Raw genomic sequence first — 27,531 nt, 5'->3', positions numbered from 1 at the left:
GTAGAGCTGGGTGGTGACATGGAATAGGCCTTATACAATGGGAAGAAACATGTAAGGGTAAGTCAGTGTGCTTTACTGTTTTCACTGAAAGACCACGTCAGTATTCCCCTATGAGGATGGGGACTGTCACGCCCCACCCCACAGATCAGAGGAGTCTAATGCTTGCGTTCGATGCTTGGTTTTATTGTTTTCACGGACACCTGTCCAGGGGTAAAGGAAAAAGGGATCAAAAGGGAGGTATCTGGTAGGGAGGGGTCTTTTGGGCTGCCGTTGAGCTCTTCCAGTTTCTTTTGCCTCCCAGCGTCGCTGGCGGTCGTTTCCTCGGGCGTCCCCTCGGAATAAAAAGAAACACCGGGGCAATTAGTACCCGTCCTTTCCTCCCTATTGGTTTCCCTCCCCTTTAGGTTCAGAGGTGCTTGGGGATACCCAACCCCTTATTCCCTCTAGGGTGTGGGCTTTCCTATTCCATCGCCCCCGGGCCCTTATCGTCAGGTGAGTCCCGTTGGAGATGGGTTAAAGTCCGCCCACTCACTACCCCTTCTTTACCCTACGGGGTGGTTGTCTACAAGCCTGAGTAGGACAAATGTACGTGCCACCAACCCACGAGGGCCCTCCCAGTTTCCTCCGCTACTTGCCTGAAGCCAGGACCCGGCACATGGGCCCCGGCTGCCTCGCCCTCGGGTCCTTCCTCGGGGCACGTCCCGGCGTAGCCTCGGGTTTCTGCCGTCGTCTCTCCCTCGCTCCTCGCCTCGCTCTGCTCCTCGCTCTCGCTCTGCTTCTTGCTCCTCTCCTCGCTCTGATCCTCGCTCTCGCTCCACCTTCTCTTCCCGTCCTTCTTCGTCTGTGTCCGCTTCCGGTGGTTTTGGGTCCTTCAAGCCCCTCCTTGCTCCTCTCCTCGCTCTCGCTCCGCTCCTTGCTCTGCTCCTCACTCCGCTCCTCGTTCTCGCTCCGCTCCTCGCTCTCGCTCCTCGCTCTGCTCCACCTTCTCTTCCGTCCTTCTTCCTCTGTGTCCGCTTCCGGTGGTTTTGGGTCCTTCAAGCCCCTCCTCTCGGGTGTGAGTAGAGTCAGTACTAGCAGTAGCGACCTGGTGCCCCCGGGGTCCTTCACCAATTCCCCCTCGTCACAGGGACTATTCCGGATAGTTTCACTTCCCTAGGGCCTACAAATCCAGACACGCACTAAAGTTCACTGTAACTTAGGTTAGAAGAAGTATTCTGCAGAGTCCAAAGTCATATCTGTACTGCTTTTGGGTCATCCAGAACTTTCATATTCCTCTGAGTCAGCTCCTAACCAGATCCTGGCTGGGGCTGACCCTGCCAGGCTAGATTAATGACCTTCCTTGCCAAGCTGTAGCATCAGAGGCCTAGCCCTTCACGATAAGCATTCCAAGGGCGAAGGCCTCCTCTCCAAGAACAGAAGATGGGTGGAGCTACAGGTGAATCCATCAGCAGCTGTCACCTAGTGCCAGGCACCAAGCTGCTCTGGAGAGAAGGCAGCAAGGGGGGGGAAGGGGCTTTTCAGAGACCATGTGGCATGAGACCCCTGGATGACGCCATTTTGAACAAACCTAGAGTCCTGGGCAGGGGGGAGGGAGCAGTGGCAGATAAGTGATGTGTCTCTGTTTGATAGGGAAAACAGAGACTCCCTGCCAGCCCCCTCCAAAATCTTTTAAAAGAGTTTGCACAGGAAGAGGAGCTCTCTGGGGTGTGGTCTGGTGAGGAAGACTGGAGCTGGAGCCTGGCACCATGGGCAGCTGGAAGGAAGAACCTCCAGACTGGCCCAGGACCCAGACTTGCACCACAAGGGGAGACCAGGACCCAGACTTGCACCACAAGGGGAGACCAGGACCAGTGAGCAGAAGCCTGGGCCACTGCGCAAGAAGAGAGGTCCAGGAGAAGAGCCAGGTGAGAGGCTGGCACAGGGGCCAGAGAAGGCAGCTCCCTGCTGAGTTCCCCCTCCTTGAGACCAGGAGGGCGAAGGAAAGTGCTCCAGACAAGTAGATCTGGTCACCCAGAGCAAGAGGAGACCAAAATGATCAAAATCGGCCACCTGGGGGCCGCGCTACGCCCCCAGAAGGTAGGTGACATTTGACCTCCCAGGGGAGAGGCGACAAAGCGCATGGGGCTCCGCTGCCGGTCCTAGATGTGGCCCCGGGGTGAATCAGGTCCCGGGGCCTGCCCCACATGAAGTGGAATTAGGGGAGCGCCATCGCGCTCCCCAGGAGCCTACCCTGGCCCCCGACAAGGAGAAAGTCGGGGAGCGCCATCTAACTCACCGTGAAGGTGCCCGGGGGGAGTAGCAGGAGCTGGCCCCAAAGAGAGCGGAAGGCGGGGAGCGCCGTCGCGCTCCCTGTGAAGATGGCAGAGGGGCCCCTGCCCCAACTCTGGGCTCCGGCGTGAAGAAAGAAGAGGGGGGAGTGCCCCCACACTACCCCGTGGCTGGAGGAAGGCGGGGCGAGTGCTGTTGCACTCCCCCGAGGTCTGGCCCGACCAGCGGGGGTCTCGGTGTCTGCCCGCCGAGGGAGCAGACCAAAAGAGGAGTGCCGGTTCCCCCGGCAGCACGCGAGGGTGCTGGTCGGGCGGGGAGCCGGCAGGAGTCGCCGGGGGTGGGCTCCCAGAGTGGCTTCCCAGAGAGCCGTCTGTGCGGGGTTCCCGGGTGAGACCGGGACCCCAAAGAGCGCGGAAAGAGGAGTGGCCGGGGTTGGGCTCCCCGAGCTGCTCTGAGTGGACTCACCGGATGGCAGCAGAGTTCCGGGTGGAACCGGACCCCCAACGAAGGGCGAATGCGGCGCCATGCCGCAGGAATCGGCTGCTGTTCTAATATGCACGCTGGGCTCCGGGAGCGCCCCATAATGCCTTTCAAGGCATGGGGAGTGCATCGTGGATGGGCGCCAGGCGGCCCACAGAGGAGGTGGTCACCCCTTTTGTTGGAAAAGGTGCAGGGGGAGCTGCACGAGCAATGCAGTATCCCCCAGCATCAAGATTGATAGTCCCCCCATAAGTCTCTGGGGACTCAGTGGGAATAACCCCTAAAGGACTCAGCCAGCGGTAAACAGCATCCGGGAGCTGGAACTTTTGTTCTACAGCTGTGGGTGCATTTGGGACTGCACCAAGATATGGAGGGTTGAGCTGGGGATGTCTGGAGAAGGGCATCCCCTGGAGGTGAAGAGGTGCAATTGGACGAGAAGTGCATTTTACCAATGTTATTTCTACTGTGGGACTGAAAGTCACATGTGTTATGTGAAGTACCTGTGTAAGGTGAGTTCATAAGCAAAGTGGGGTTATGTGGTCAGACATTCCTGCTAGGGTGTCTGGCGGTATATGGTTCATCCTGTGGTTAGAACTGTGATGCCTCTAAGGGGCTGTGATTGCAATGCATTACACTTGTTATTAGCTATGATAAGCACCTCATTTAAAGTGATGCCCAAACATGTATTCTTGCTACTGCGTTAGGGGAAGAACAACCCAGCCTGTTAGCCACTAAGATGTAGAGGTGTATACGGTATGGTCAGTATGAGATGCTCAGTCAGGGTTGTGTCCCCAGGGCAGGTGTACCTATTTTTAATGCTTGTTGAGATGATGGGGTGGGTTGCCACTGGGATGGTGCCAGTTGGCAAGGCCCTCGCTCCAGGTTCTGTCAACCCACTGCATTATGGGGCAAGATGATGTGCATACATGGGAGTGGTGGTACTAGATCCCCCCCCCCCCCCCTGCGGGAGGGGTGGAGATGTTATGCAATGTCAAAGTAATTCCAACAGCTTATGTATATTTGTAAATCGGTGCACAGTATTGAGTAGTGTGTGCGTTTAATAAATGTACTCTTTCTTTTATAAAGCAAAGTACAGTCTGGACAATCAATTATTGAGTGTTATTTCTGCGTACTTGTAAATGGCAATTACTAGTCTACACCACCTCCCTTGAGTAAGCCTTACACTGCTCTGCAATGCTACCCTCTGAGAGTCAAGTGCTACAATAGGGTGCTTGGTTCCTAGTGAAGGACAAATGTGACATGTTATTTGTGCAGGCCTCACAGACACTGCCTCGTTTTCCAACAGTACCTGATTAGCAGGAGCCCAGGGCACACTCAGTCAAAGCACATCAGCAATTCAGCAAAAAGTGGGAACTACCATGCAGAAAGAGGTTACTTCCTCACACCCCCCCAATGAAAGAGGATGAGACTAACCTTTCCCTAGAGAGTCCTCATTTTCTAAATGGAAGAACCTGGAAAGTCCATCTGCATTGGCATGGGCAGTCCCAGGTCTGTGTTCCACTACAAAGTCCATTCCCTGTAGGGAGATGGACCACCTCAACAGTTTAGGATTTTCTCCTTTCATTTGCATTAGCCATCTGAGAGGTCTGTGATCAGTTTGAACTAGGAAGTGAGTACCAAACATATATGGTCTCAGGTTCTTCAGGGACCAAACCACAGCACAGGCCTCCATCTCAATGGCACTCCAACGCTGCTCCCCGAGGAGAAGCCTTCTGCTTATAAAAGCAACAGGTTGGTCTTGGCCTTCGTCATTGGTCTGGGATAGGACCGCTCCAATCCCTAGCTCAGAGGCATCAGTCTGCACAATGAGCTGCTTGGCATAGTCTTGAGCTTTGAAAATTGGTGCTGAGCACATAACCTCTTTCAGGGTGGCAAAAGCCTTTTGACAACTAACTGTCCAGTTTACCTTTTTGGGCATCTTCTTGGAGGTGTGTTCTGTGAGGGGAGCCACAATGGACCCTTATCCCTTCACAAACCTCCTGTAGTACAAAGTCAAGCCAAGGAATGCCTTGACTTGGGTTTGGGTAATTGGAGCTGCCCAGTCCAGGATGGCCTGGATCTTGGGCTGTAAGGGTTGTACCTGGTTTCCACCAACAAGGTGGCCCAAGTACACCACAGTTCCCTGCCCTATCTGGCATTTTGATGCCTTGATAGCTAGGCCTGCAGTTTTCAGGGCATTTAAAACCTTCCCAAGGTGGATCAGGTGATCCTGCCAGGCGGAGCTAAAGACCGCAATATAATCTAGATAAGCTGCACTAAAGGACTCCAATCCAGCAAGGACTTAGAAATTTGGCTGCACCCAATTTGTCTATCAACTCATCCACTCTTGGGATAGGGTGAGCATCTGTCTTGGTGACAGAGTTGAGCCCTCTATAGTCCACACAGAACTTCATTTCTCTCTTTCCACCCTGTGGATGAGGTTTGGGGACTAAAACCACTGGGTCGGCCCAGGGGCTCTCAGAGGGTTAAATAACCCCTAACTCCAGCATCTTGCTGACTTCAGCTCTGATGCTTTCCTTGACTTGATCAGACTTGTCGATAGATTTTGTTTTTGACAGGTGAACTGTCACCAGTGTCCACATCATGGGTACACCAGTTTGTCTGACCAGGGGTCAAGGAAAAGAGCTTTGCATACTACTGCAAGACTTGCTTGCAATCAGTCTGCTGTTGGGCAGAGAAGGTGTCTGAAAAGTCTACACTATCCACGGACCCATCTGTTGGGCTGTATGAAAGGAGGTCAGGGAGAGGTTCACTCTCTGTCTCCTGATCTTCATCAGTCACCATCAGCATGGTGATGTCAGCCCTGTCATGAAAGAGCTTCAGGTGGTTCACATGGATAACCCTTTTGGGTGTCCTGCTTGTGCCCAGGTCAACCAAGTAGGTGAACTCACTCTTTTTTTTCTAGGCTAGGGTGAGGGCCACTCCATCTGTCCTGTAGTGCCCTTGGTGCCACTGGCTCCAAAACCCACACCTTTTGCCCAGGTTGAAATTCAACCAGTGCAGCTTTTTGGTCATACCAGTGCTTCCGAAGCTCCTGGCTGGCCTCAAACATTTTGGATGCCTTTTCCATGCAAAGCACATAATCCACAATATCTTGTTTGGGTTCTTGGAGAGGCTTCTCCCAACCCTCTTTTACAAGACCGAGTGGTCCCCTCACAGGATGGCCAAACAGAAGTTCAAAGGGGGAAAACCCTACTCCCTTCTGTGGCACCTCTCTGTAAGCGAAACGCAGGCATGGTAAGAGGACATCCCATCTCCTTTTGAGTTTTTCAGGGAGCCCCATAATCATGCCTTTCAATGTCTAGTTGCATCTCTCAACAAGCCCATTGGTTTGTGGTTGATAGGGTGTAGTAAACTTGTACTGCACTCCACCCTCTTTCCACGTGTGTTTTAGGTAAGCAGACATGAAGTTGGAACCTCTGTCTGAAACCACCTCCTTAGGAAACCCTACCCTGGTGAAGACACCAATGAGGACCTTGGCTACTGCAGGAGCTGTAGTAGTCCTAAGGGGAATTGCCTCAGACTACCTAGTGGCATGATCCACCACAACTAGAATGAATGTGTTCCCTGATGCTGTGGGAGGTTCAATTGGACCCACTATGTCCACACCAACCCTTTCAAAGGGAACCCCCACCACAGGTAGTGGTATCAGGAGGGCCTTTGAGGGACCACCTGTCTTGCCACTGGCCTGACGGGTGACACAGGAGCAGACAAACTCCTTTACTTTTTAGTAAAAGTGGCTAACTAGCTTTTCCCAAGTCTTGGTTTGGCCCAGATATCCAGCTAGGGGGATGTCATGAGCTAAAGTTAGGAGAAACTTCCTGCACTTCTGAGGCACTACCACTCCCCTAGTGGCTTCAGGTTTGGGGTCTCTGGCCTCAGTGTACAGTAGTCCCTCTTACCAATAAACTCTGTGGGTACCACTGACATCTCCCTTTTCCTTTGAGCAATGGGATTTTATTCTGTGACTTGCCCCTTTTTTCCTATGCAGTTGTCCACTCTCTGCCTGCAACCATTTAATTGTCACTGCATGCCAGTTTACACCAGAGGTAAGAGAGGTATTTTTCCAGCTTAGGGTGATAGAACGGCATGCCAATAACAATGTTATATTTACGAACCTAGCAAATGCATTTTAATTTTTTGAGTGTAAGTATAAACATAAGAAAGATTTGGACTACGTGTCCTTTTGCCCATATGAGGACAGAAGTGGCCCAATTCCAATAGTGTTACAATGAGGTACAGGTCTACATCATAGGGGGGAAGTCCAAATCTGGCAGTTGCCAATCGGGGCAACTGGAGACAGACGATGTGTACATAACAATTTATAATATCCGTCCAAGAAAAAAATGGACAATTAATATACCATTGAATCACGTGGTGGAATGCATAATTAATAAGCAGGATGCATTTTTTCTTTTTGTACAATTACAAGAAAATATAACAATGCATGGTATTAAAAAGTTCATATTCTCCAAGAGCAATTTAAACATCCATTTTAATAACATTCCTTGATTTGTTACTGTACTACAATCTAGAGACAAACCTACCTGTTCCGACAAATGGATCATACACCAGATGATTCTCTTTCACCTTTGCATGATTTGCCATAATGAAAGCAAGGCATGCGTCCATGCTTGTGTTTCCAATAAAGTGCCTCTTTTTAACACTGTAAGAATTTATAAGCTCTCGCTGTCCGTCAGCGATCTATGACAGGGGATTCAAAAGAGAAAAGTCTGTTTTTTACTCTGACAAAACGAGTGAATGGCAAAGGTGTGAGAAGACATTGCTAAAGATTAAACTACGACATCTTTATTTTTGATTAACATCATTTGTGAGGAAATGTCGATGCCAACAAATTACCAAGTGTTTACAAAATATTTTCAGCAGCATACAGGGTCATGCCTCTAGGCCAACTCATTGTCAGCCCTGAGCTTTCCCTGAAGAAATCACTACTTGCATAAGTAAAAGTAAAATAGCTTCAACTCAAATAGAAGAAGACTAGAACAATGCACCAATGTAAATTAAAAATGAAAACAGGAGAATATATATCCTCATTATATGGAGTTACATAGTAACCCTAATTTCAAAATCTGTAAATATGAACGTAATAGAGAGATCCTCATCTTCACAAAGGCCATGGCTGACCAAACACAGTAAATGATAGAGCACAATGAATTTCTGTGAGCACAAGCTATCAAACTGAGAGCACTCTGCTTTGGAGAAAAATAAAGTGTCTCTAGATAACTGCCTTAGCTGAAAGTGAGAAAATGACCTACTTCACTTATCATACCAATTACAGCAATATTTTATTTTACCATGCTGTCATCTGCTCCAATATAACATGAGCAATTCAGCTTTTGAAGGACACAACGATCCAGCAGACTCTCTTAATCTCAAGTTAAAGCACATTCAATTTCACTTTTTATAACTATTACAGGGATATCCGATTTTAGCATGTAGTAATCAAGCTACTCAGGAGTGGAAGGTGTTAGAAGTAGAAGTTGTTTTATTAAATACCATTGGACACATTTCTCTATGTTTCACCTACTACCCACCATGGATTATTCATTTTGAAATGTCTTAGTCACCTACTATTTTCTCCAGCATTCAACTGGATGTCTACCCTCTAGGCCTTACCTAGATCAAGGAAAAACTTCGTACTATACCAAAAAACCAAATAGATCAAAGCCATATATATTATGTAATATATGGCAATATTGCGTCAGCTAAATAATGCTTTTGAAACCAATGTCTGAAAGATATCCTAGCGTGATTCCTTACCCATCGGCCAAAGAAGACATCCAGTGGCTGGTCTGGAATATTATTGGGGTCAAGGCCATAGTCTTCAAGAAGAAAGAAGATGTGGTCAGCAGTCTTCAAATTTACTTTCCCCTTCAATGGAAGAAATGCTAAATCCTGTTTTGGATAAAAGAAGATCAACAAGCATTTCAAACCATCACAGAACACATAACTGAACGTAAACTCACTAATAAACTAAAAGCAAACTATTGGTGTACATCAATAAAAAGTATTTCCATTTGATATACCTTTGGGCAATGGACCTTAGGTCTTGGGATTACTTTGCAACTCACACTGCATCATACTACCCCCAACTACAGACCATCTCTTGATCTGGTCATCCATGGCCAGTGACACAGAGTCGGGCTCCAGATTAGGTCCAATAAAGAATGATATGAGACAAGGCAAAAAGACATCTGTACAAAACCACACCACTAACATGGTGGCAGGAATCTGAACCTGGCCGGCATCAGCTCTGGGCAGCATCAGATCATGTAATATCTTTACATATGAATGACAATGTCCGAAAGATGTAGGTTCATGACAGGTGACTACCCAGAAAGTTTTAGAAATTAGGAAGTAGAGGTAAGAAAAGAGTTCTTCTGTGAGGTTGTCCTGCACAAATACTCTACTTATGTAGCATTGAAGAATTGTTGTGGTGCCTCTTGGCCCAAAAGACAACCACATCGAACAGTATAACAGAGGAGAAGAGCATGACAGAATACTCCTGCCCTTTTATAGGCCAGGTTGTTTTACTCTTCACTTGAAAACATCCTCAGATGCAGAAGAGCCGCTGTAGCCTCAAAGAAATAGATTTAAAAGATCCAAATCCATGGCAGTGGCCATCATGGGCATGATACAAACCAAAAGAGTGTCTATTCCTAGAAGCAAAACCAAGTTTCTTCAATAGTAGAGCTTAAGAGCTCCACAAAAGCCACGCTCCCTCAGTCCCAAGCCCCTCTTCTTGAAAATGATTAATGCAAACCTATGCTGAACAGCAGATGGAGAAGACACCACACCAACAGAAGCCATAAAACGGAAAATGAAGTTCGAGTTGGGCTGGTTTCAACACATCAAAAGGCTCTACAGGAGGGCATAGTGAGGAGTGTGAACAGATTTATATGCATGTAGTATCTGTATATCGCTAAACTAGACAAAAGCAGCAAAGAGCTTCACAGACTCCTAGAGTGACTGGAGATAAAGCATGGCTCTAACTGTGAAGGTGGACTATAACTTCTTCATGATGTCTGGGGCATAGGCAAACTACTTGGGCCTTCCATTGTTGGAACCTCAAAAATATTAGTATAGGAGTCATTAATAGTTTAGGATAACACCTGAAACAGATGTTAATATCCAGCCTGGAGCAAAACGATTAAAATCTTTGTAGGTGGAGTCACTAAGGAAAAAGAACTTCAAATGTATGTTAGGATCGGATTCATCTTTGCACGATATCAAGGAGTTCTTGTATTAACACACCAAAATCCACCTTTCATTCAAGACAATCTATACTAGATTTTGGTTTTAATTCCTAGATCTCCATATTGCCTCAACTGACATCTTGTTTTCATCCAGCCAGGCCATCACTGAACATGCAAATTTGTGCTTTAACCACTGCCCACTAGTTATTTCTGCTACGTTGTGCTCCTCTGACTGACAGCTGCAATGCCCTGGCAACACAACAGAAGCAAGCAACACAAGCTGCAGCAATAATTCCAAGGATGCTTCAGTGTTTTTATTATGTATATCTGGCCACTTCATTTCCCCAGTAGACATGCTGGGGCAAGGACCATGCCCCGCCTTAAACACAGATTTGTAGGAAATTATGGCAAGGAGGAACACTGAGCAAGCCACATTACGAGAAGCAGATACATCTGCACCAGAGCTTGTGCGTGTAGTTCACAGCTACCATGATTTACTCAAACTGCCCACATAAAATTCCACACAGGCTAGGAGTCTTAGAGAGCACACATGAAAAGAGAACGCAACAGAGGTCAAACAAGAAATTCAACAAAGAGGAAGGAATAAAATACACTTACTTCGATCTTTGAAATCTTTTCACTCTGGGTCAGTGTTTTATTAAATGTATGGATGTTTATTTTGTATGTAGAATCATGTTGTACATATCGCGCCTGGAAGAAAAGAAAAAACGTTTATATGATTTGAAAATCATACTTTATCTGACAAAGAATAATAATAGCAACACAACAACTTAACAGCTATTATTACATCATCACTGAGAAAGCCATATTATCTACTTAGTAAGTCTAGCTAAATGTAAGAAGCATCTATGCATTTACTCTCACAATTTCACTCACAATTTTTGTTAGGAAAAGATAGCTTGGTAAATGCAACGGTGGATAATATGTAATACAAAATGTTGATTGTGTTCATGCCAAGGTATCACTGTCCAGTATCACTAAAATTAAATAGAATTATTCTAGATTTTGTAAATATTGTGATTACTTGATGCATCAGTCAGCATTTAGCGGTGCTCCTGCCTACAATGCATAAGAGGACTTTACAGATCATCAACAATCCTAAATTCACTGATAGTGTTTTGGGATGTAAACCTTACAGGTCAAGAGGTGCGAGTCTTAGTGTAATTATCTTTAGATTTATGTGATAAGAGTGACATGGTCTTGTGGCTAAGCTGAGGACTGTGGAACCGAGAAATTAGTCACCTGTAACTCCAGTTCTCCAGTGCTGGAAGCTCACAAGAGAACTTTCACAAACTGCATGATGATCTTCTGGGAGACAAAAGATGTAGGATCAAAATATCTTCTGAAATGTGATATTGCTGCTAGATTAGGTGAAGTAGGGATGGTAGAACTTGTTGCAGCTGTGCTTACATGGGATTTAGGCCTTCACCCCTGTTCCAGATGATGAAAATCTTCTATATGGCATTGCAGGTTTTAGCTATATAAGGGAAGCGAGCTTGCTCCAAAATCGCTCTTCAGTCTTGAAGACTATCCTGATGGCCAAATTGTAGGTGATTAGAAACCTGGTTGTGAGCTGCAAAGACTTCCAGTTATGATGCATCGTCTGTGTGCAGTACTTTGAGGTAAGATTTGGATATAATTTCAGAACAACTGGTGGAATTCAGGACATGACGACTAGAACTGTGTGCGAGAATAACTTGGCCATGCCAGGGATATTAGAGTCAGGGAACATAACTGCAACTTGGCCTTCTGCAGAACACGAAGAGTGGGAAACAATAGAATGAGGTAAACAAAGACGTTCAACCATGTCATCAAAAAGGCATTGAGAATTGCCCATCGAGCCCTGTTGCTAGAACCTACTTACATAGGTTTGCTATTTTTTGTTCAGGGAAGTGGGAAACAGATCTAGGCTATGGTGATTTTACTTTTGAAGATTTCCTGGAACTGATCTTGGTGATGCTCCAACTTGTGGCAGTTCCATACTAGCTATGCCTACTCTGAAAACACGTCAGATCTTGTATCTCCAACTTGGCGATGTAAAGCATGGCAGTTGTATCGTTGTTTCCTACAAGATGGTTTGATTTGATAGCCACCAAATGATTGCCTGTAGATCTAGACAGAGGGCACATAGCTCTAGAAAACTGATATGGGCATTTTGTTATTCCTCAGACCGCATCCCCCTTGTGGAAAGGTCCTCCACACTAACTTCACATCCCTCTATAGAGACATCTATCATTGGCTGAGTCTGGCTTACTTTGGCTGAAGTGGAAGCACCGTTTTTAGATTTCCTGGGTATCTGCACCATTTCAGAACTTAATTGAAGCAACGGGTAACTTTGGTGATGTTGTTTCATGACCCTTCAGTTGTTGCCACTACTGATTTAGTTCTTGCTGAACTGGTCTCATTTGTAGGTGGCAGATTAGTCTTAGCGCTCACCAAGATGATATACAACCAAGTAGTTAATGGTACCCTCTAACAGGTACTGTGTTGCCCTTCAAAACTTTGCAATTATGGTCTGTAGTTCTGACATATGTTTTGCTGATGAGAATGACTTCAGTAATCGCATGACTATAATTGCTGCCAGGGACTTTACTCATGTACTGGGCTGATAGACGATTCGTCCTCTCTGAGCATCAAGCGGAGGCACTGGAACAGGTTGATGCAGGCCACTGGGGAGGCCAAACTTTTCTGAGCAGGGGATGATTTCTCCAGCCAATCATCAACCTGGTGATCTAGCCTGGGACTAGATCTGACCTGGTGATGAGCGATATTTGGTGAAGATCCATGAAACACATTCAGGCTAAATGGGACTGCTTTAAATTAGTAGTGCTGGCCCACCAATGAGAATCACAGATATTGCCAGTGGTGTGGCTGTATGGGGATGAAAAAAAAGATATCCTGTTGACCCAGGGAGGTGAGTAACTCTCCTTCCGACAGCAATAGAAGAACCTCTTGAAGGTGGCCATCTGAAAGGACTGTTCACTGATGAACTAGTTGAGATACCGGTGCAGGATCACTCTCTTTACTCTCTCTCTTCTTCCTCACCAGAAAGAATCTTAAATAGAAGTTAAGATCTCTTTGGGCCTGAGGAACGTTTCCAATCACCTCCTTAAAAAATTCAAGGAAAAACAAAATTCTGCTAGGGTTCTTGAAGGTGCAAATGAAGTTCATTCATATGTACATGACGAGGTGATTATGTAGGAACTCTAGGGTGTGTCCTTACTCCTCAGTTAGAAATAGCTAGTGTCCAGCTGTGATTTTGTTCCATTCGGGTGCAAAACAAGAGATTCTCCCACCCACAACCTTAGTATGGGATAATGGTAAGGCAACATAGGGGAGTCAGGACTTCTTGGTGTTATCTTAAAAGCATGACTGAGATGTTAACCTTTAAATGTCTACAGGCCTCTGATGGGGTGGGGAGAGAGAGGTAAAGAAGGAGTGAGGGAGGGAAGAAGGGAGAGAAGGATGAAGGGAGGGAGGGAGGGATGGATGGATTATACACTTGGGATCTTCTGGATCCACAAAAGTTCACTTATGGCACCGGTAATAAAGGGCACCTAGGGAAACAAGCAGTGTCACTGTCTCTTTAGTTGCTTTTCAGAGGGTCATCAACAATAATGCTGAAAAGCTCCTGCCCATCAAAAAGCGAATCAAGTATTGTGGCCTGCACCTCCAAGCAGAAATTAGTGGATTTCAAGTAGCCTTGACTTCTCAGGACTCCGACTTCCACCAGCTGACGGAAACCTACATTCGAGACGTTCATTGCTGCATTAATGGATGCAGAGGAGTTGCCCTCTCACTGATGTTGGGATTAACGTTGTCCCGTCTGTGCTAACGAACGAGGTCCACCAGTGGTGAAATATGAATGGCCAGGGGGTTTAGCGCATTTTTTGAGGTTACTGCTATAGACTAACCCTGCTCCCCAGATTACCAATGTGACTTTCGTCCCTATCCAGGGCAGTGGAGCTAGACATTATGGGATTGTTGGACATTCTTTAGGCCACTGTCACATGACTGGTTTACGATGACAGTGAGCTGGTCCTGAATCCTGTGCAATATGTTTCTTTTCAAGGCTTGGCACAAACGTCTGAGCTATAGCTGAAGTTTACCAGTTTTAGGCTTCCATCCATACTTACCACTGTTGACTGGACAGAGCTCTCATTTCTTTTGAAGCATCATCGGCAAGCAAACATTCTTAGCAACCCTTTCCAACAAAGAAAAGTCCAAGTGGTATGTCTCCCATTTGGTGGAAAATAAATGCCTCAATTACTCACCTTCTCTATGTTCTCCTTCGTCATCAGAATGCATTTTTGACCCCTTGACAAGGAAATGTAGTTTTTCACCTTCATGGAGGCATGTGCTCTTAGAGCACTCTAGCTCTGGAAGCTCTTACATACTTTAAAATACTGCAAGGTGGCACACTTTGCATGGATTTAACCCTTGATAATTTAGAGAGGAGAAACCTTCTTTCTCTCCAAAAGGTATATGGATAGCCTCCTTTCTCACAACTTGAGGGCCTTTGTAGGTAATATCTTGCAGATGTCACAGGGAGAAGAATTCCGCTTGGGATACATGCAGTAAGGGAACTGTGTGTGTCCTCTGCATGGATCTTTTTTTTGCTACAAGACGAGCATATTTTGAAGACAGATCTCTTCTCCTTTCCGTCACTAGAACAGTTGGGATTCTCATCTGAGCAAGAAAAGGTGAAAAGGGCACCAGAAACAATTCACAGCTGATTAGAACTGAAGCAAGGGGGGGCGTGGCTTGTAGCCCGAGCCGGATGGACGCGCACGGGTGAAGCTCCCGATTTACCCAGGAGACTCGGCGCTTCGTTCCAGTTTTTACTCGCGGATGGAGGCACACACGGACATCTGACATACTTAGGAGCAACAGGCGACCTCCGTGGACTCTTCTGTTGGGCGAAATGCACATCTTTTAGGAGCAGTGAGTTCTCTTCATATATTTTTCACTGCGGCTGCCATTTTGTTTTTAACGCGCGACGCGCGTATTTCCCTCAAGGATCCAATGAAGATGCTCCATTCCTCTGCCACCCTCCTCCATGCTGTAGGTATGCCAGCAATATTATTTTTTTAGGCTTTTTTAAGGCTTCCCAACTGCTTTGTGGGATGTTTTGTGTGACTTTTCTCCAGCAATATCTTCGGCGGCCATTTTGTGCTCCCAGCTGCTTCCTCACTACATATCCTCGGCTTATATAATTTCCTGAGCCAATTTTCACTTTAGTAAGTTCACTTGCTTTCCATTAAACCTTACATGTCTGCATTTTTTGTGTGTTTTACACCTTTTGCTTCATTCTTGCAGCTGCTTTTTGTCGTTTTTTGGCATTTCCAATGAGAGCATAGTTGCTTTTAAGCCATACAGGACGTCATAGTTTCCGCCTCTGTAGTCTTCCGTCTGTATACTCTGTGGCGGTTTGTACTTCATCGCCTCATCCCTTAAGACATCTACTTTTGTTGGAGTCTGCTGCATGTGATTTATGGGAAGAATAAAACCGACGAGTCCCTCACTGTCTAAGCCTAAGAACATTTTTGTAAAGAATTCTAAGGTTTTTTCTCAGTTTTCTAATCATGGAGCCTTCTCCTGTACCTCCGGGGAAATCAACACTAAGCGACTCAAAAAAGATCCTCCGTCACCACCAAAATCAGCATCTCCTGTGTCATTGGAGTTATTACTCGAGGAAATTAGAGCTCTTAAGCCTTTATGGAGGATACCAACAATAAACTGCAAATTTTAACAGACAATTGGTCGCAGCTTGAGACAAGAGTCTCGTCAGTTGAACAAAATGTTTCTTCCCTGTCGGAGACTTGTGCCAGTGTTTCTCACCTTCATTCTCAAATTTCTACACTTCAGAAACAGGTCGAAGATTTGGAGAATCTAAACAGGCGTAATAACTGACGTATTTATGGCCTGGAGGAGGGCCTTGAAGGGACTGACTATTGCTTTCTTCAAATCTTTTCTACCTAAATTACTTTGCATGCCAGACAGCACAGTATTTAATATTCAACGGGCGCATCGTCTGGGTCGTGCTCCATCTGCCGCATCGCCTTCACAGAGGCCCAGAGTTATTTTATATTTTCTCGAATATACCGATTTGTTGAAGGTTCTCTCTGCGGTCAAGGCATCTCCAAGACTTTCATGGTCTGGCTCCTCTTTGTTCTTTGCACAAGATTACGCCAAAGCTACTGCTGACCGTCGCAAAGCTTTTTTGGATCTGCGAGCTGATCTCCGCTCATTGGGGGCCAGATATGGTCTTTTTCATCAATACCTTTTTAAGGTCACTTACAATAACAGAACGACCACGTATGAAGATCCCCTGCATTTGCAAAGTTTCATTAACTCATGCAAGCCGTCTGCTATGGACCTTTCTCGTCCATCTAGTTCATTCAATGCTTGATATTGCTGTTTATTGATTTTATTGTTCCGGTTTCTTCTCACTCATTATTATGTGAAATTTCTGGTGATTTGTTTCACTTGTTCTTATTCCATTTATTATGGTTTTGCTAAAGCCCTTTTTCTAGGGTTTGGTTTACTATTGTTCTAGCAATTATGTTTTTTTGTTTTACTCCTTCTCCCAATCTTTTTCTCCTTTCCAAACCTTCTCATTACTTCTCTTATGGTTGTAGTTAGTTATCTTCCCCCTCAGCGTATCTCACTTTACTACTTCTTATGCTTCTTCCACCTGTCTAATTGTGGTTATTCATTTTAAGTTCTCTTTGTTACTTACTTTTCTCATTTTACTACTGTTTCCTCATTGCTCTTTCTTGCATTACAGATCCAGTTTTATATCTTCACGTACTCCTGCTTTTTTTTTTTATCACTTTGACTCTCTAACTTTATTACTATTTGTCTACCTTTTACTTTTCATATTGACTTTGATTAGTCTGTTTACATTATTTGCCCTCTCCTATTTCTTTTTTTCTTTCTTTCCTCCTGTTATTTTCACTGAATTGTACTACCTTTATTTACTATCTTTGTCAGTTCTTACTCTTTGCTTGCCATGTCGCTGAAATTAGTTTCCTGGAATGTTAGTGGGCTGAACTCACCAATTAAACGACAAAGGGTCTTAACTCATTTGGCTAAACTAAATGCAGACATAGTATTCTTACAAGAAACCCACCTTACGGAAAGCGAGTCACTGAAACTGAGGAGGGGCTGGGTGGGGGAGGTGTTCTACTCCAGTGGTGATGGCAAGCGTAATGTTGTTATGATGCTTTGTCGTAAATCGCTTCAATTCAAATTTTTATCCCAAATTTCAGATACTGACGGTCGTTGGCATAATGTTAAGCTGCTGGTGAGGGCTGTTCCAGTCTCCTTTTTTAATGTCTATGCACCCACTGGTGGTGATTTTTCTTTTTGGACATCGATAGCCAAGCAAATTACCCTCTGTATAGATGATAATTTTATCTTTGCAGGAGATTGCAATCACATTTTTGATCTCTTTATAGACCGGAATTCCAAAGCTACATTTGTCCCCAATAAACCTCATAAGGCTTTTATTCATGCTATTAAACAACACAGACTCTTGGACACCTGAAGGCTCTGCAGTCCGATTACCAGAGAGTATACTTTTTATTCTCCTGTGCATCATTCCCAATCACGGATAGATTATTTTTTTGTTTCCCACAGTCTGTCTCAGACACTTATTTCTGCAGAAATAGGGCCAATATTATTATCAGACCATGCTCCCATTTCAATCGACCTGGAAATTTTGCCTAAAGTCAATGCCCCTAAACGTTGGCGATTTAATAACTCTCTCCTTTTGGAGCCTGTGTTTTCCTCTTCTTTTACTACTTTTTTTTAGGAATATTTCTCTATTAATTATATGACCTCGTTACCTTTCTCAACCATCTGGGATGCCTTTAAGGCTGCAGCACAAGACTTTATTATAAGTTACGTGGCTAAAAAACGTTCCATTGCTCGTAAACGTACTAAATCCCTACTTCAAGACATTAAGAGACTGGAGCACTCCTACACATCTAATTCAAAGGATGTTCTTAATGCACTTGTACAAACAAAATTACAGTTTAATGAGGAATCTACTGATAATGCTTCATTATTTCTACTGAAATCTAGTGCAAAATTTTACGGAGGAAGAACAAGGCTGGTAAGATATTAGCTAACTATTTAAAAACTAAGTAGAATAAGTTGAACATTGACTGCATTTTTGATGAACATTCTCTCTTAAAACTCAAAGATACAGAAATTTTAAATGAATTTGCATTGTTTTACAAATCTCTCTACTCTTCAGAAACGAATCCTACAGACCATTTACTCTCTCAGTTTTTTTCAACATTACATAAGAATCCACAGATCTGCCCTGGGTTATCCACCTTAAGACAGAGATTACGCAACAAGAACTTCTAGGTGCACTCCAACATCTCAAAAAAGATAAGGCACCAGGACCAGACGGTTTTACAGTTGAATTTTATCTTCACTTCTCTAAACTGTCATTGCCTAAATTATACTGTTTAATTGATTCTTTTTTCTTGGCGGGGAAATCCAAGGGTTCTTTTTCGGATGCCCATATTTGCCTCATACCCAAAGATGGCAAGGATCCGACCTTTTGTAAAAATTACAGACCTATTTCACTTGTCAACGTAGATTATAAGATATTTTCCAAAGCACTAGCCTTACGTTTAAATCCTATTTTGCCAAACTTACTGGGTAAGGAACAATCTGGTTTCGTGAAAGGTTGAGTAATCAATGATAATACACAACTTTTTTTTAATGTTTTTTCTAAGGCTCCCTACTTAAAACACTCCCAAGCAGCAATAGCGCTCAATGCTGAAAAAGCTTGTCAGGGTTGAATGGCAATATCTTTTCTATACTCTTAAATGGTTTGGGTTTGGTCCCAAATTTACTTCCCTAATCTCCCTTTTGTACTCTAACCCGCGTGCTGCTGTCTGTGCCAATGGTCTCATGTCATCATTTTTTTACCTTGGTAGAGGAGTGCGTCAGGGCTGTCCCTTGTCCCCTTTTCTTTTTAATTTAGCCCTTGAACTTTTCCTTTCAAAAATTCATCAAAATACACAAATACACGGGTTTGTGTCTCCCACAACCAATGTCAAACTTGCAGCACACGCGGACGCCATTTTACTTCTTATTTCCAATCCGAAAGACTCAATACCTGCCTTTCTGAAGGAGGTCCACTCCTTTTCACTGATTTCAGGTTATAAATTAAACAGTGATAAATGTGAAATTTTACCTCTAACCAAATATACTTTTAAAGCTGGCTTTGCTTCAGCCAATTTCTCTTGGAACTCTTCTCATATTAAATATTTAGGTTTAAATTTAACGTCTACAATTAAAGGTACAGTTACTTTATGTATGAATACTTGTCTTAAAAAAAATTTGGAACAGATTACCAAATGGCATCCTCTTTATTTATCCTGGTGGGGTCGTCTGGATACAATAAAAATGATGCTTTCTCTTATACTTTTATATACTATATCTAACATTCCGGTTCCCATTCCTGCCAAACTATTTAAATCTATTACCTCAATGCTATCCTCCTTTTTATGGAATAATAAAAAGCCTCGCATGTCTATTTCTAAGTTAGTACGTCCCAAAACTGAAGGAGGGGTTAATTTTCCCAACTTTCCAGCTTACCACAAGGCGTTTATGTTGCGACAAGCTTCATATTGGTTGCTTGATCCCACGGAAGAACTTCCTTTATGGATATCAAATGAGAGGTCGTTTCGTTCTCCCTTTTCATTCCATGAATACCTCTCCTTCTCCTGCAAACCCCAAACATTATCTACTCCTCTTATTAAATTCACCTCTAAGCTTCTCAGTCCCATTTACCCTTTAATGCATGACACTCTGGAATCTTTTCTAGCTTCTCCTATATGGCACAATAAGACTGTATTGATACACAGTAAACCTTTTTATTGGAAAACTTGGAGGCAAAGGGGTTTAATTTGGATTCACCAATTGTTCTCAGACGATGAGTTTATTTCTTTTTCCTCGCTCCGACAATTATATAATTTGCCTGCTTCTTTTCTTTCTAAATACCATATTCTTCGGAATACTGTGCTTAATGTATTTAATCAATTTGGTTGCAGACTTCACAAATCCCCCACAACTGACACGCATACAGATTTGTCCTCTCTTCTACACACTAAACCTACTGCATCAAAAATCTATGCTTCCTTTCACTCATCTGATTTACCGTGACAAAAATCTAGTACTGAGCTGGTTTGGGAGAAAGATTTTGATGTGGTTTGGCCCGTCTCACTGTCGAACACTATCTGGACTAAAATACACAAAACTTCAAGAATTGCTAGCATAACCCAAACTTTATTTTACATTTATAATAGACTCTTGTTGTCTCCACATGCACTTCACAAACGATTTCCTCTCTCACTAAGTACTTGCTGGTCTTGCAACTCCCCTGAGGCTGACTTATCTCACATGCTTTTTTCTTGTTTACCTGTGTCTCACTGTTGGAAATTTGTTTGGTCCCAAATTAATACAATTTTCGGCACCAATGTCCAATTTTGTGCAAAAGAAACTTTTTTGGGAAGTCTTTCGTCCTCCTGGGATAATTGTGAGTTTAATTTCAAAGTGATTGATTTATTATTGGCTGTTGCATTTCAGCAAATAACGAGAAATTGGAAGGACTTCAGTAAAATTTCCTATAAAGCCTGGTGATATGATGTCTGCCACCACCACCGTTTGGACACTTTTTCTACGCACCCTCTCCAATTGGCTGTGAAGAGAACTCAGTTATGGCTCCCCGTTACAACATTCTTTGATGTCTGTGCACGGCAGTCTTCTTTGCCTAAACCATCTCAGCAGGAGGTACCCAAACCCCCGTAGTTCTCCTTGGTCATTTCTTTATTTTTATGCTATTATGTATCGTATATTCTTTACACTTTCTTTAATATGTTCTAAGTATTTTATTCCTATTCTTGTGTTTATGCTGGAGTATATTTATAATACACTGTTTCTTGATTGTTCACATGTTTGTACGATGACACCTTTTTATTTTTAATAAAATTCTCTTGAACTGAAAAAAAAATAGAACTGAAGCAAGGATCCACTGTGGCCAAGGGACGACAAAGAAATGTCAAAATCATGAACCAGAAATTAGAAGATGTGAGGTTTTTCTTTGGACTTCCACAAACACTTCCTACGGTAGAAATGTGAGCTATACCTGTATTGGAGTAGAGAGCTCAGCACTTCCACCAAATAAGTTTAGGTTGTATCTAATGAGGTGAATCATGCTTCCTTCACTCTGCTGAGATAACAGTAGCCTCTTAACATTAAAGCATATAAAGTAGGCAGGAGGCCCCATTTATAGTCTTAAACTAGAGCTCCAATGGGAGGCACAGGAAGTATTACCAAGATATTAAGATTAAAAAGCACCACTGAGTCTGACCTGGTATTTCATCATCGAGAAAGATGGAAATGGTCATCTTAAGGAAGATGGAAATACTTTATTATGAATTTGGAAAAATTAGGTGCAACACTGATATCTGGTAAAATGAACAGGTCATAATTTAGAACTCTGGGTATTAGTCAAGAGGTATAATATGAGATCTGAATAGGACAACACCCCCAAGACTGACCTTACTTTTTCTGGTGAGAAGCTGGCTTGTGTGTTTTTTAATATGAAGTGATGTGCGTCTGTAATTCTTCCTCTAGGCCGACGTGTGTAGTCCAGTCCATGACTTCAATGTTCTTCAGGTGCCTTACAAATGCATTTGGAGGTAACCGAGCAATCATTAAAGGCTACGAGAACACTTTCAAGGGCACCATAACTTTACCAACTAGAGAGTAACTTTTGTCTATAAATAAGCAAGGGCCAACAGTGAAGAGCAGGTAAAACAAGCCATGTAAAATAGGACTCCAAAAAAAGAACAAAAGGTTCCCTTATAGAAATATTAATGTCAGACAGCAGTCCTCAATCTTTTCAAAATGAGTACTGTAAAGAGTGAACAAGCAAGTCAAGATTAAACATCTGTATGTACAAGCCAAAAATGCTTGTTGTCTCTAGTAACATGTTGAACGTCAAATAATGGATCTGTTGAAGTGAGAATGATGTATGTGACATAAAAATTCAATAAACTATGTAGACGGGAACAATTAATATTTTCTCCATTTTCACACCCTGTTCCGAAGGACAGTTAAGATCACAACTATTTATATGACTATTTCTAATTGAGGGGTAGTTCGAGACATTCCTCCATGTCAGGGAAAGGAGGGGGACTTTTCTCCTTTTTAGATTCAACAACTAAATCAAGATTAAACATGTAAATGTCCATGCCAACAATCTTTGGTGTTATCTAGTAAAATGCTGGATGTCAAATAATGCATCTGTTGAAGTGAGATGGTGTCTGTATGTCGCATGAAAATTCAATAAACTATGTTAAAAAAAGATTAAACGTTTGTATACAGGGCCATTGCACATTTTTTCTATTTCCAAAGCCAGTCCCTAAAAATGCCTCGGATCACAAGTCTTCACACAGCTATTTCTTAATAAGGAGCAGTCCTTATAATGGAGAACATTGTGATTTACGCTCGGACACTGCATGAATTTCTAAATCTCTAATGAATTGAAAAACACACATGCTGTGCTGGTCCCAATCCAAACCTAAAAGACTAATGAAAAGTTGATGACAAAGGAAAGCTTCCGTATGACGCTGAATGCAAATCTCCATAAAATATGGGCACATTCATCAAAGCTGTCCAGGCCCATGTGCCATCAAGTCACCTAATTAGCCTTTTTTTGCGCTGCACAACAGTTTGACTAAAAACCTACAAATCTCTGGTAAAAAGGTCAGACAGGAAGAAACATGAGAGCAGTCAAGGACAAAACTCCCCACGTGGGATCTTGAAACACAGGGGAAGATTGAACACATGCTTGGACCAGCAAACGAAAGTTTCTTTATGAGCCTTACAAATTTAGTCAGTCAGCTATCACAAGATGACACATGACAGCTGTTCTGCACTGTCATAGGACAATATATTTTCACTGTTCAACATTTTTATAGCTGTTTCATAACTAATCACAGGAAGAAGACAAAGCAAAAGCGGATTGTTTAAATAATGTATCCATTGTAATAACAAAACATATAATTCCATGTGTTTTATATCACATTCACTCTAAGTTACTTTTACACCAAACCTCACATATGCAGAAAGTAAAAAGCATTACAAAATAATACATATCTGTGCTCGCTGAAACGATCCACAAAACATGATTTCCCAGTGACAAACAGAACTGCTACAGTAACTTCATTGTGCTCTTTACTATCATTATTTTTAGAAAAGTTGAGGTTGAATAGGCTTATGTCTGGATCCTAAGCTACCAGGACACAAGTGAATGCAAGTAAAGATGCTGCTGTAAGTCTCATTACAGAGGGGTTAAACTGCACACTGAAAGTACCTCATACTAGGGCTTTGAGATATATGCTCGGAGGCATGAATGAGTGGTGGGATTGAGGCACACAATGCACCAAAGGCCTTTGGATGCCTTACAAAGTTCCTTTTACCCTAAACGTGGATCGGAAAATTGAATTAAGAGCCCTGGTGAGGTTACAGGTGTAGGACATCATCGTAACAACAGTTAGGAGTTCTTTCAGGAAACCCATCCATCTTCCCTACCTACCATCTTCTCCGGAGGGTAGCTCATCAGTGACTTGCGCAGCTCTGCACTGGATTTGCCATGACCCCAAAGTTCAAATATAGACCTAAAATATTAAATCGATAAGTACTGTTACTTTTAATTAAAACACACATAAAACATAATATAGACTGAGACAGTGGTTTGGCTTATAGCCAGAAGTAATCCTACCAAAATGTTCAGCCTTTGAACCACGACAGGAAAAGCCATAACTAAAACGTATTCCATGATGAAAAACACATGCAAATACAAATAGCTTATCTATGCTATTTATTAATTTCCATCAATCGTGTAATATAATGATAAATAAATCTACATACAATGACTAGTGTTATCAGAAAAAAGAGAAAAGCTAGGTTGAAAACGGTGTAACTATAAATGTAATGATTTACAACACCAAATTAATGTGATTACATTTATAAGCGGGAGACATCAGTAAGGCCAAAACACTTTGAACTATTAATTTCAAAGAAATGCACACCCCAAAGCATTCCCTGCTGGCAACTATGATCAGTACATTGAGAATGAAACAGTATGCAAATACTGCGCTATGATCCAAACTACTAAATAAGAAAACGAAATAAATTAAGGTTAACCAATGAACACAGTTTATTTGCTTTTAGAAATGTTAGGTTTTAGAAAAAGCTGCCTAACAGTTGGCGCTTCTTAAATAGTTTTGCTTAGATTAGCATCCCACCCAAAAATATGCTTAATAAAGGGTTTTTTTTCGCAACAAAAGAAAATAATGTTTCAGAATTTGACATGTCTTTTACGTTTAGAGGTTTTAGGCAGGACAGTAACTTTTGGACTGCACATGTTTATACAGTAACCACAATTAGTGATTAGATGCGGGTTAATATTTTGACCAGGAGAGAGTATAGATTACACTCTGATGTATTTCGACTTTATAGTTAGAGGAATCAGCCTGTGTACTGCTTTTTAAGTCCGTTTTCAAAACAAGCACTTGAGAGGACCAAAGCTTCGCCATCAAGATGAAAGCCACATACAGTACCACTGACTAGCTGTTAAAGTTTGAATCCACCGCTGTCACTTTTGTGAACACCTGAGGCGCAAACGTGAAGCTGAAGGGAAGCACGAAAATAGAAAACGTTCCTGGCCCAGCCTTGAACCGGAGGTAACGACTGTGGAACTGCAGGATAGGTGTGTTAAAATAGCATCCTGCAAGTTCAGGACTACCATCCAGTTACCCGGATCTAGGGCAGACAGAACCGGAGTCAATGTGAACATCTAAAATCTGCAGGAAGGTGTTCATAGGGCAGAGAGAGGAAATAGCAGGAGTAACAATCAGTCCCATTTCCAACACCGGAACCCTCTCTATTGCCCCTTTGGGTAAGGGAACCCACAACTTCTGTAAAAATGGCCAAGCGCACGGTGAAAGCTGCTCTGATGTGGGTGGAAGACGTGGCAGGTAAGAAAGTAATTGAAGGACATAGCCCCATTAAACAATCTGAAGGACCCATCTGCTGGACTTTATTCTTTGATACCTTGAGGAAAAATGTTGTTCCTGCCTCCTAGGGTCAAGCTAAAGCAGCTTCGATACTGATGTTACAGGGTTGGAGGCTGGGATGAGCACTGTCCCTGGAGACTTGCACATTGTGTGCTTAAACTCTATCCCAACACTGAAAAGACAGGAGTTTCTGCTGGTGGGGCAGGGAGGCTTGGCACTGCCTGTACACACTATAATCAAAAGAGTCTATATTGCTGGGGGAACTCCCTGGCGGGCACTGAAAGGCACAAGGAATGCATCATGGCTCGGATCTCCTTAAAGCACTCCAGGATCTAATCGGCCTTTTCACCAAACAGGTGAGAGCAGTCAAACGGCATATCAATAAGGAACACCTGGACAACACAGATAAGGTCACAGATTGTATCTAAGCATGGTGACAGATCCCCACACTGGTGCAGAATGCCGGACACCAAGCAAATGGTTGTATCCAGGCCAGAAATAGGCAACTGGCACTCACAAACCGCAACGCAACGCTAGGATGACAATGTTTTCATAATGCTGCAATTCTTTTTGATTTTGTGTCCAGGAGGCATCTTGGGAAATAAATTGAGGTTCACCTTGTTGGTGGAAGCTTAAACCACTAGACTCCCTGGAGTTAAATGTTGATTCAGAAAATCAAGGTCCCCTGGTGCCTATGGCACCCGACAGCCCATCTGTTAACTGGAGAGCAAGAACAAGGCTTACTCCAAGTGTCCATCAATGTGTCACTAAGAACAGGCTTTGCTGAGTGGGAGTAAAAACTCAGAGGAAGCCTAACCAGGCTGTAACTCTGTGAGTACATTATTCTTTAGCTCCACAGAAGGGAGTTCTGGGCTCAATCCCTCATCTGCAATGTCTTACCACCACAGTAAAGGAAGTGGTCCAGTGGAGAAAATCAATCCAGTATCAGGGGAAGTATCCAGCCACATGGCCTCTATGTAGAGAGGGTTGTCATCATAAGGATGGGGCAATTCATCTCCATCATCTCCACTGTCATCTTCAAAGGCTAGCTGACTCCGAGACAAAGTCAAAGTCAACAAGCAATGGCATACCCAATAGGTCTCGCCTTTGGGACCTTATAAGTGTTTAGCCATGCAACAGTTGCATAACTAAACACTTATAAAGGTCCCAAAAGCGAGACCTATTGGCTATGCCAATGCTTGTTTTAACTGCTGCAATCTATTGAAGTCTCAGGGAGAACATCAAAGCACTGGGTCAGGCGAGACCTAAAAGTTGATGGACCACCTTAGTGCAGTTCCCTGACAGAGCTGGCATAAGGGATTGCTTTTGTCAAAATGGATATAAGACTTGATCTTGGTCGAGGCAAGTTCAATTCTAAGCCAGGTCACCAGTCTCGGTCAAGGGTGCTCCTCCGGCTTCGGGCCCCGCGTCGAAGGAACCAGCACAGATTTTACAGTTGGAATGGTAGTTGCCACAGAAGCAGATGCAGAATCCAAAGCTAGTTGAAGAGGCACAGATGGCATCAAGGGCAGCTCAACCAGCGATAACCCGATTGTAGGCTTCTGCACATCCGTGGGGGCGTAAATCGAGCCATAGGGAATCAGAAGAGTGCCAAACATATGCAACATGGCTTGCCTGAAGGCCTCGGTTTGCTGCAGCGACTGATTACATAGGAAACTCGGGGTACATTAAGACCAATTGTTTATTTTGCCAGGTCGACATGACAGGTTAAAACTGCATACACAGGCTCTGCAATGGTAGGCCTGAGTGCTGCAGGGCCACTAGTTGCATTTAATTTACAGTCCCAGGGCACATATAGTGCACTTTACTAGTGACTTATAAGTAAATTAAATATGCCAAGTGGGTATAAGCCAATTTTACCACATTTGTTTTGAACAGAGAACACAAGCACTTTAGCACTGGTCAGCAATGGTAAAATGTGCTGAGTCCTGCGGTCAGCAAAAACAGGAGGCCTGAGGCAAAAAGTTAGGGGGAAACCAAGCCAAGGATGCCAAGTGTAACTCCTTGGATCCACAATAAGCCATCATCACTCTTTCTCTAATACACTAGGTATGTTTCTATCGCTAACCCCAACAGCATGCTCACATTAAAAACTTCTTAATGACTGTGTACCAACATCCCATCTTCTTTGATATTTTCTTTAAGCAACATTTTCTCTCTGTGCTTTAGTCTCTCATTTGTCCCTAATAACTGTAGCTCATTCTACACAATGGAGTTAAATAACCGGTCACATATTAATCTACTGAATATTATTTTGTGTCCATGATATTAGCTAATGGCAATCTCCCTTCCACCAATCACACTAGGAAGATGTGCGTCAAGTAAATATCATGAATTGAAACCCACATACAGTGCCACCAAAACTTTCTAAAAAAGGGGCTTAACAA

At 43.4% G+C, this 27,531-nt stretch overlaps 1 protein-coding gene across 1 annotated transcript in view; it reads right to left on the bottom strand.

Annotated features, from left to right (window-relative positions):
• The window catches only part of TRMT11 (tRNA methyltransferase 11), a 285,703-nt gene that overhangs the window by 154,189 nt on the left and 103,983 nt on the right, over window positions 1-27,531 (bottom strand). Inside the window, exons 4-7 of the mRNA XM_085611819.1 lie at window positions 23,641-23,722; window positions 10,605-10,697; window positions 8,551-8,685; window positions 7,317-7,473 (exon numbers count right to left, since the gene is read on the bottom strand). Coding sequence (XP_085467945.1) covers window positions 7,317-7,473; window positions 8,551-8,685; window positions 10,605-10,697; window positions 23,641-23,722 — 467 coding nt within the window. The remainder of the gene's footprint in view (window positions 1-7,316; window positions 7,474-8,550; window positions 8,686-10,604; window positions 10,698-23,640; window positions 23,723-27,531) is intronic.

Source organism: Triturus cristatus, chromosome 6 (assembly GCF_964204655.1).
Source record: "Triturus cristatus chromosome 6, aTriCri1.1, whole genome shotgun sequence".
NCBI lineage: Eukaryota > Metazoa > Chordata > Amphibia > Caudata > Salamandridae > Triturus > Triturus cristatus.
This window is presented reverse-complemented; position numbering and strand designations above follow the sequence as displayed.